Raw genomic sequence first — 10,619 nt, 5'->3', positions numbered from 1 at the left:
ACACCCCGGCAAATCATGATTTTTATGATGAATCCACTGAAACAACCCTCGAAAGTTACTGGGTCTTACTGATGTTAGGAGAAGAGGATGTGGCCACATCTGAGGGGATGGGTGAGTGTCCGACCACCATTTCTGAAGGCAGCCATCTCCCACTACACCATATTGCATTGTAGGAGGGGACTGCCGCATAATGAAAGAGAAAACTTTCATAATTATAATTATTATTTTCAACCATGAAAGCTTTAGAGAATAGGATGTGTGTCCTCAGAGAGAAATCATCTCTGGACAGGATGTCCAGAAGGTGTCCTGCTAAGATGTTTTAAACGGAGATCCTACGTAGGTAGGAGCTACACAAGACATCCCCCAGCTCGAGGGTCTGTGGGTGCTGAGCGCTCACAAGAGACGAGGTCCGGGGTCCGGGGTAGAGTTCATCTGTAATTCGGAAATGCGAACTTGGTGTCTTCAAGGCTGGCTGCTGGGCAGACACCCAGTCCCAGAGCACATGCCCACCTCTTAAGAGTCCTGCCCCGACTCCCATTCCCTTGACTGCCCCCCGCAGGGGAGGAGGCATTGGCACCTGGCCTGGGCAGAGGATCCTGTGGACGTGGCTGCCCCTCAGCCCATCTCAGGGGCCGCCCGTTCACCCAGGCCTTTCCCTTTTTTGAGAACTGGGAGCTTGCTGGCTGGGTCTGTTCCCACCAACAGTGTTCCCGTCCAGGGAGCTTAAAATAGTGCCTCTTGGCTGGGGCTCTGGAGTGAGCAGTGAGGCAGGCATTTGTGCAAATATGGGCCTGGGAGAAAGACTCCTACCCAGGAGGGTGGCGGGCGGGGTGGGCCGCGTGGCAGGAGAGCCAAGACCTCCTGTGGAGGATGCATCCTCCTGGCCACAGCCCCCCTCCATCTCAGAGCGGAGGCGCCTCTTAGTCTCCCGCCTCCCCAGACCTTACTGGGCCCACTTGGGCAAGTCTTTAACTGCATCCCCCAGGTCCTCCTGGCTCCAGGGTGGGCCCACTGGAAACGGGGCCGCTGCGTTCTTCTGCATGTTCTATCCTTGTTCCCACCTCACAACGTCCTCTCCACCTAAGAACATTCCAGAAGCATCCTTAAAGGCACAAATCAAAATGTGTTTTCACAAGACTGGTGACAACTGCAGCCCCTTTAACCGAGCATTTACTTTTGTCAGGCGCTCTGCTAACTGCTTTCACACTCATTATCTCTTTGGAGCCTCACAACGTGCTAGCCAGGCCAAGTTATTTTCTCCACTGTGCTGAAGAAACTAGGGTTCAGAGAAGTCAAGTGACTGTCCCAAGGTCACAGAGCTGTGGGTTGGTAGAGGTGAGACTCAAAAACTCAGGTCTGTCAATCTCTAGAGTCTGAACCCTTAGTCCTGGGCAATCCCCTGTCTACAGGTCCCTGCTGCTCTGGCCTCCCATTCTCCATTCGAGCAGTAACACTCCATAGTACAGTGGCTTGCATCAAGGCATCTAATATCTTGTGAATGCCTACTAGGCATTCACTAGGTGCCAGGAACATTGCTGGGTGCCGTGCTCACAGCCTGGGAGTTCTCAGATCCCCTGAGGATCTCTGATTCGGGCCTGGGCTCAGTGACCTCCCCAGCATTCATGGTCCAGGTCGTTTGAGGATGTCAGTGTGAAGCTGAGGCAAGCATAGCCCCTTCTCGGTGACAGCCCCTCCTCTCCTTCCCCCACAGCAGGGGACAGCATGGACAGGAATCAGACAGATTTGCTTTGAAGGCTCTGTGACTTTGGGCTCCCTGAGCCTCAGTTTCCCCACTCATAGATGACGGATAAAATTAGGACCTCACTCCAGGGTGCCTGGGAGAGTTTAACGAGACAGTGCGCGTGAGGGACTTAGCACAGTGCCGGCAGTCAACGAGTAGATATTAAGCAGTAGCTGTTATTATTACTCATTGTTCTTTTCTCAAAATTACGATATCTAGCTGACAGGTGCCTAGGGCCTAGCACCTGGGAGGTGCTCCATGTGAAGGGCATCACTCAGGAAGCAGACAGAGGCGCCCGGCCCCGATCACACCCTCTCACTCTTGGTGGCTGTGCCGTTCCTGCTCTGACGTGTGAGCTGTCCCTGGAGCTGGACCCTAACAGTAGGGTCACTCAGGCTGTCAGGGGCAGGCACGGGACCCATGCCCCACCACCTGGTCCCCTCATTTGCAGCTCCAGGGCCCATTCCAGGGAAAGGGGGGAAGGGCAGCTTGAAGTTCCCTCAGGGCTTGCTGCGCTCTCCAGGGCTGTCTGGCTTTCTGGTGGCGCCCCCTGGTGGCGAGAACGGCACTGCTCATGGTGGGCCCACCTCCTAGGGCTCTGGTGGCTCTGAGCAAGACAGCACACTGCTTCTGACTCTCCAGCTCATCTGCCCCTTCCCTCATTTATGAGTGCTGACGACCCCAGCCTTGCTGTGGGGCAGAAGGCCCTGAAGCCCAAGTTCTTACGCCTCCCCCTCAGGCCTGGGTTGAGTCCCGCAGCGGTCAGCCAGCATGGTGGGCCAGGATTCACACTTAGGACATCCCTGACCACAGATGACCTTCAGTGGTTTCTAGAAACCTAGGCTGGAAGAAAGGACTGCCTTCCAGGCCCGAGATGGCCCAGGAATGGGACACCCAGTGATGGTCACTGGGCCCATCCATGACTCCCCAAGCACCTGTCCGGGTACCCCACAGATCCCCCTCCCTACTGGGAGGAGTTTCCCCCCCACTTCTGGAGTCCCAGCCTGGCTCGGAGCTGTAGGTGTAAACTTTGGGGAAGAACAGTAAGAGGAGATTGAGGTGTGCTCTACCCAGCCTCTCCCGGCTCTGGCACCAATAGGCCTGTGGGCCTGCATGAGGCCCACCCCTCCTGGGCCTCTGTCTCCTGTACTAAAGTGGTGGTGGGGTGGGGGAACCGGAAGAGGATGGGTAAGGGCTCCTCTAGCTCCCAGACTGGCCCCTTGTTAGGTGTGGATTCCCCGGGGCCTGCATCGTCAGAGCTCCGAGGCTGGGAGCCTGGAATCTGTATGGACAAGCCCTGAAGCTGGAAGCCGGGAAGCTAAGTCCTGACTTGGGGCTACAGAGGCGAGGGTGTGTGTGGGCCAGCAGGTAGGAGAGTGTGGTGGTTTCAGGGGTCCTGGGAAACAGAGGAACCCCCAGGCAGCCAGGTCCCTGCCTTTTAATTTCGCATTTTGTGGGTGCCTAAGTGGGGGTGGGGTCCCCCCAGCTGTGTGCTGGTTGGACCCCCCCCTACCAGTAGCAGCAGAGGGGGATGGAGGAGGCTGCCCCATCCCTCGCCTCTCACGCTTGTTCCGAGGACAGTGGCGGTGGGGCTGGGGCTGCCCGGGATGGGAGTGGGGGCCCTTGCTGCCTGAGGAGGTATTTTCAGAGTCCCCCTCCCTCCAGAGTTTCCAGTGATAGAATAGAGGCCTGTCTAGTATTTGACCAAATATGGTGGTATCTCTCGAAGAGCTCCAGCCCCAGCCGGTTTCTCAGTTATGCTGTGGAAACCTGCCCCAGACAGATTAATCTTGTGACATTCAGGAGCTCGTCGCACTCTGTGTTCTCCTCCTCAGCCGATTCCTGTAAATGGCCAGGAGTGGCCCTCAGCAGGACGGTGCCGTCCTAGATATTTGCTCACGGTGTCCTTCCCTGTCCTCTGTGTGCTCCCTCCCACCCCTCGTCTGCCTCCCTGGGTGGACCGGCTCGCTCATGTCGTAGGGCTGGGCTATTCGCTTGAGGTGAGAGACCTCAACCCGCGGGGCTGGTCAGCTCAGTGTGGGATTCCAGGCCTCGTAGACCTTGGGGTCACCCAAGCTCACCACATTGTGGCCAGAGCCTGGGAAGCCCAGAGCTCTCTTAGGAGGGTAGGCCCGAAGGGTAAGGAAGGAGAGTTGGCTGAGCAGTGAGAACCGATGCTAATTAGAACAGCTAAGGTTTATAGTAACAATTTTATGATTATTTCATCATAATCGTTTTCATCATTAACAGCTAAGTGTTTACTGAGCACTTACTTCATGCCAGGTACCGTGGCAGCTGTTCAACACGGCGTATTTCCTTTACCCCTTTTAACAGTCCCAAGCAGTGGCCACTATGATCACCCCCATTCTAGAGAGGTGGAAAGGGAGACTCGGAGACATTTCAGGAAGAAGGGGGCCAGGCCACTGTTGATTCCTGGGCATGACTCCCATTTTCCAGAGAAGGAAACCGAGAAGAGTCAAAGTCACAGACAGCCACACAGGGACAGGCCCCTGGGGTGAAGACCCTCTCCATGGGGTGGGGAGCACTACGTTGGGAAGGCCCGAACAAGCAGCCAGAAGTCCCCACAATCTGCGACGCAGCCTGCGTGAGAGCACCCATTCAGAAACATGTCCGCGGCAGGCCGGAACCCTGCAGAAAATATCCCAAGACAAACAGCATGGGGTGGGGGATAGAGCCCTGCACTGGGACCAGGTATGAATCCCAGCTCTGTCATCTCTAACCCATTGCGTCATCCCAGACAGGTTCCTTCCTCGCTCTGGCCTCAGTTTCCCTGCCTGTGAACTAAGTGGGTGGGGCTCCAACCCCCAAGGTGGGCGGTGCCACAAAACTCACCTGAGGCTGGCTGAGGCCGGGGTGCCTGAGGCTATTTTCCTGGGAGATGGGGCTTATGTCCCGCTCCTGGCCGGCACACTCGAGAACATTTGCTCTCCTGACCAACGGACAGCCCGTCCCTCCTCCGCCCTCACCCCCTCGCCATCCCCAAAGCAAACGAAGCTGATTGTCTTAGCTGGCCCTGTGGGTGCTGGCCGGGTGGCTAGCCGCAGGCCACAGGCGGAGGTGCCACCCGCCAGAGCCCCGCCAGACACACAGGGCATTGTCCCCTCAGTCAACAGCCCCTGGGCACCTCGGCCCGGTTCCTGGCCCGCCCCCATGCCCCTCGCCGCCGCCTGCCCCTGCGCCAGGCCCAGCCAGCTGGGGGCCCGAGGCTCCCAGCTGATGACGAGCCCACCCAGCCACCCCCCAGCAGCCCCCTGACGAGCTATAATTGCTTCACTCCATCCTGCTGCTGCCATTCTCTTGGCGGAGGCACCTGGGGTTCCAGGCGGGCGGCAGCTGCAGACCAGCCTCGCGGGGATGGACTGGCCGCACAGCCTGGTACGTGGCGCTTCCCCACCCCACCCCACCCCCACCCCACTTTAGGGCCTGACTGTTTCGTTAACTTCTTTCCTATTGATTAATAGCTGCCTCTGTTTGGCTTGGAATCTGCGGAGGCAACTTCTCCCTCTGCCGTCTCCCCCAGGGTGAGAAAGAAACAGAGACTGGTCTCAGAGCCCGCAGCCATGGCCAACAGCTCGGGCTCCTGACCTGGGCACAGTGAGGCCCTTTCAGGCCAAAGCCGTCAGGGGAGACCCTGGCCAGCTCTGTTATCAGGGGTTTTTCCAAAGGGTGTCCGACCACCCCGCCTCCCCCTGCTGGGGTCCTGAGATCCCCCGCTGTGTGACCTTGGGCGAGTCCTTTTGTTTCTGGTTCCCAGGGAGGGGGACTTTGATTCTGTTTGGGGGTTTCTCTGAGTGGAGAGCCAGAGTTTCAGCCACGTGAGAAGCTCAGATGAGAAAGCCAGCGGTTAAGGAGACATTTTTCTGTACCGGAATCCGGGACCAAAAGGGAAGAATTTAGCTCCCTGAGTCTCTGGCACCAGGCAGCGGTGCTGCCAGGAGGGGCTCTGCTGAAACTTGTTTCCCAGGGTCCAGACTTGTTGGGGAGCCTGGGTAGTTCAGGCGTGGGCCCTGCAGGTGGTGACATGAGTGACTCAGGGCAGGTAGGAGCCTGCTTAGATTCAGGGACCAGAAGAAACCCTCTGGAAAGTTCCTCCCTTCTGGCGAGCGCCGCGCCGGGCCCCATTCAAGTTCTGGTCCTTGTCTCCCAGGCCTGCTGAGGAGCCTGGCTTCTCTCAGGCCCCTGGGGCTTCTCCCGAGCAAGCCAGAGCCTTTCCTGACACTCCCAGTTCTGTGGGAAGAGGGGGACGATGGTTGGTGATGTTGGATACAGGTGGGTGAGGTGTGGATGGTGGGTGGCAGGCAGAGGGTTGGGCACAAAGGAGGGGAGCATAGGTGTCATGGCATCCCACAAGGATCCTCAGCCGAGACCGGCCTGTCTCCCCACCTTTGTCCCCTTCCTTCTTCTGCACCCTCTATTTCAGCCTCGTGGTGTTCCGAGCACAGCTCTTCACTGACTCAAACCTCCTTTTACACTGCCCCCGTGTAGATATCACCACCCCGTGAGATATTTAGACTCCCTCTGCCAACATCTGCCTCCCTCTCATGCTTCAAACCTCACCTACGCGCCTGCTCCCCAGAAAGGCCTTGCAGAGCCAATCCATTGCCACCAGACTAAGCAGGTAGCCCTGACCTCTAGCCACAAGCAGCCCACCTCCTTGTCATCAAAAACAAGCCCCAAGAGATTAGGGGATTGTTCCTTGTCCACTGTGTGCTTCCCGTCCCAGAATGGGAGCTACAGACGGGCTGGGGTGGGGACAGCCGTTCACTGACCCAGTCACAGGGGTGAGCCACTATGTGGAAACTGCTGCAATGTCTGCCCATATGGAGTCTGTGCTTAGTGGGGATGGACATATGAAAGAGCTACACCCACACACAAACTGTAAGTCTACAGTCACGCAAGGGGCATGTGGTGTTGGGAGCCCAAGAAAGTCCACTGAGGCATCCCTAAGGGCATGACCCTGGGCTGAGACACGAGGGGTAAGAGGCATTTAGAAGGTGAGGGGAGGCAGGACTCTGTAAGTAGCAGCTGGTGCAAAGTCCCTGTGGCAGGAAGGAGCATAGTGGGAAAAAGGGTTTCAGAGAAGGCCAGAGGACAGGTGTGAGAGGACGTCGGGGGCGATCTGAGGAGGCAGAGCTCAGCAGGGGTCAGACCGTGTGGCAGAGTTGGGGTGTCGTTATCCTGAGGGTGAACGGTTAAGCTGGAGAGTGTCATGATTACATTTGCCTTTCAAACATTTATCCTTGGCCATGGTATGGAGAACGGATTGAAGGAGCCAGGGAGGATGTGGGGAGCCCAGGCAGGAGGCTTTTGAGGGAAATGAGGATAGTTGCCCAGACAGAGAAGTGGGAGTGTGGGGAGATGTTTAAGAGGTGCTACAGGCAGGAGTTACTGATGACTGTGGTACATACACACAAGTGTGGTACACGTGTCATGGCCTGGTGGGACCAGGCCAGGCATGGCAGGAGAGGGTGGTCCCCACAGAGCCTCTCATCCCTCTCTCCTTCCTGGGCCTTGAGTCTTGGCCCAGAGTGACACCTGGATCTCCCACCTTTGACATGTGGCCTTCTTCCCCAGCTGCTCCTTCTCACCCTCTCCATCTTCCTGGGGCTGGGCCAGCCCAGGAACCCCAAAGGCAAGAGGAAGGGGCCAGGGCGGCCTGGAACCCTGGCTCCAGGGCCTCACCAGGTACCGCTGGACCTGGTGTCCCAGGCGAAGCCGTATGCCCGCATGGAGGAGTACGAGAGGAACCTCGGGGAGATGGTGGCCCAGCTGAGGAACAGCTCCGAGCCGGCCAGAAGGAAGTGTGAGGTCAACCTGCAGCTGTGGCTGTCCAACAAGAGGAGCTTGTCGCCCTGGGGCTACAGGTAGGCCGGGCTGGGCAACTGGGGGCGAGCTGCACACCCCACTGTCCCCATCATTGTCGCACGCAGACCTTGGATTCAGAGACCTGAACGCCTGGTTTGAATCCCAGCTCTGCTTCTCACTGGCTGTGTGGCTTAGGGCAAGCTTAGCCTCTCTTAGCTCCAGGTTCCTCAGTGCAAGTGGTGGTGATACGGGTTTATAGTCATAGGTGTTGGGTTTTTTTTTTTTTTTTCCATTTTAAAAGATCTAAATACAATTAACCAACATATAGTACATCAATCATTTCAGAGGTAGTGTTCAGTGATTCATCGGCTGCACATAACACCCAGTGCTCGTGACATCACGTGCCATCCTTAATGCCTGTCACCTGGCTACCCCATCCCCCACCAACTCCCTTCCATTAACCCTCAGTTTCTTTCCCATAGTTAAGAGTTGCACCTCATAGGTTTTATAGGCTTGTTATTGAGTGAGCTATGGAGGCAGAGCCCAGTGATCATGGTTCACGTTCCTGCTAAGGCACCTGCCAGGCTCTCACTTCCCCCCAGTTACAGGTCTTGCAGGCGGCATCGAGTTGCCGTGTCTGCCTCTGTGTCATGTTCGCCTGGCACCTTCTCAGGGCTTCCGTCAGTGTCATGTAAGGATGCTTGTGGCCCACTCAACCACAGTGTCCAGGAAGAGGCCCAGAAAGTAATATTTTATACATCTTCTCGTGATTAGAATGTGTAGCCAGGTTTGCGAGTCAAGACCAGCTGTCCCTGCATGATCGGGCCGGTACCTCACCTTGGCTGTGGCTCTCCTTCCAAGCACAGACTCTGGCATGCAGAAGGGGCCAAATGTATGTTTGTTGAACAAGTAATGAAGAAATAGACTAACTTGGAAGGGTCTTCACTCACAATCAGGCCAAAGATTTTTTCTTTTTTTTTTAAGATTTATTTGAGAGAGAGAGTGTGTGTACACAAGCAAGGAGGGGGCAGAGGGAGAGGGAAGAGACACTCAAGCAGATTCGTTGCTGAGTGTAGAGCCTAATGTGGGGCTCGATCTCACAACCCTGAGATCATGACCTGAGCCGAAACCAAGAGTCTGATGCTTAACCAACTGAGCCACCCAGGTGCCCTCAGGCCAAATATTTTTTAGCTGCACACCTTAGGTCCCGAGACCCAAGAAGGGCATTTTCAATAGAACTTTCTGTGACGGTGGACAGTCTAATATGGTAGGCACTAGCTTCATGTGACTGTGGAGCACTTGAGATGTAGCTATGCAACTGAGGAACTCATTTTGCTTATTTCATTTATTTTAGATTTATTTATTTTAAGTATAGTTGACTAATTTTGATTGAGTTAAATTTAAATGGCCATATGTGGCTAGTGGCTACCATATCTGGAATGTGGCAATCAGGAAGGCCCATTAAAATCCTGCAAAGCTGGGTTTCAAACTTTACTGTGCCCTTGATTTTTTGGGGGGGTGGATCTTATAAAATGCAGGTTCTGACTCAGGAGATCTGGGGTAGAGATGAGATTTTGTATTTTTTTTTTTTCAAGATTTTATTTATTTATTTGGCACAGAGAGAGCACAAGCAGGGGGAGCGGCAGGCAGAGGGAGAGGGAGAAGCAGACTCTCTGCTGAGCAGGAGCCCGACGTGAGGCTTGATCCCAGGATTCTGGGATCATGACCTGAGCCGAAGGCAGACACTCAACCACTGAGCCACCCAGGCACCCTGAGATTTTGCATTTTTAATAAGCTCCTGGGTGCTACAGATGCTGCAGGTCCACAGACTCCCTCCCACCCATTTAGCAGATGAGAAAGTTGAGACACAAGGAAGGCGTGGTCACAAAGCAAGCCCCCATACTGTCAGCTCTACGAGGGAAGTGGTGCGTTGTCCATCAGTGAACACCTCATGTCTAGGACAGAATCACTCACGTGGTGGGTGTGTGAAAGTATGTCTTGAATGAAGAGAAACGCAGTCAGCATAGAACCCGGGTCTCCTGACTTCTCTTTTGGTGAGGATTAGGCATCAATGTGTTCCTATATCATTTCCTGTGGATGAAGTTTCCCAAGAATATAAACACATGATGGGGAGGAGGCGTGAGACACAGAAAGCTTTAGCTTCCTTGTGATCCCACGGAACAATCTAGTGCAGAGATGGGCAACTTGGGGATGAGAGAAGGGAATTGGGTGACTGACTGGTGCCCTTGAGCCTGGATAACCTTGGGGCTGGCTTGCCTTCCAAGATCTTCAGTTTTCTCACCCGGAACCCAGAGTTCATCATTGCCCAGCCTCCAGCAGAGCACAGTCTTGCTGCAGGGATCAACACCCGGGTTAGGAAAGGTAGGGGTGTGGGGGATGGCCCTGTCCTGAACACCTGCCACTCGGGGCTCTCTCCTGCCTTCCTGCAGCATCAACCATGACCCGAGCCGCATCCCTGCAGACCTGCCGGAGGCGCGGTGCCTGTGTCTGGGCTGCGTGAACCCCTTCACCATGCAGGAGGACCGCAGCATGGTGAGCGTGCCCGTGTTCAGCCAGGTGCCCGTGCGCCGCCGCCTCTGCCCGCTGCCGCCACGCACTGGACCGTGCCGCCAGCGCGCGGTCATGGAGACCATTGCCGTGGGCTGCACCTGCATCTTCTGAACCGGAGGCTGTGGAGAGCCAGAGACCGCCCTCCCGGTGCTCCCACTCCAAGTGAGGCCCGTCAGAAGTAAATGCTGTCTTTCGTTAAGCAAGATCTTGGATTTGCTCCTTATGGCTCTGAAGCCGAAACCAGGGTGGGGATGGGAGGCTGCCGGGTGGTAGACTTCAGACCAATGTAAAGGAGGATATCCCATCACCCAGAGTTCTCCAGCACTGAGATGGGTTATTTTAAAATTATCGCATTCATTTCTACATTGGTCTAAACCTATACAGGAGTGAGGAAACCCTAGTTCTCCCCAAGTAAGTCAAGGACAATTGCAAACAAGCTTTTAGGAAGCAGTGGGCTCCCAGTTTCTGGAAGGGTCCAGCC

General features: G+C 55.6%; 1 protein-coding gene across 1 annotated transcript; it reads left to right on the top strand.

The window, feature by feature from the left end:
• The first annotated feature begins 5,068 nt into the window (after positions 1–5,068).
• On the top strand, positions 5,069–10,334 carry IL17B (interleukin 17B). The gene is made up of 3 exons (XM_047731100.1): positions 5,069–5,137; positions 7,337–7,626; positions 10,018–10,334. Exons 1-3 carry the CDS (start codon positions 5,117–5,119, stop codon positions 10,247–10,249), a joined length of 543 nt encoding a protein of 180 aa, XP_047587056.1. The 5' UTR covers positions 5,069–5,116; the 3' UTR covers positions 10,250–10,334.
• The last annotated feature ends 285 nt before the right edge of the window (positions 10,335–10,619 follow it).

The sequence above is a fragment of the Lutra lutra genome, chromosome 5, assembly GCF_902655055.1.
Source record: "Lutra lutra chromosome 5, mLutLut1.2, whole genome shotgun sequence".
In the NCBI taxonomy this organism is placed as follows: Eukaryota; Metazoa; Chordata; class Mammalia; order Carnivora; family Mustelidae; genus Lutra; species Lutra lutra.
The sequence above is the reverse complement of the archived record's forward strand: the minus strand, read 5'-3'. Positions and strand labels throughout refer to the sequence as shown.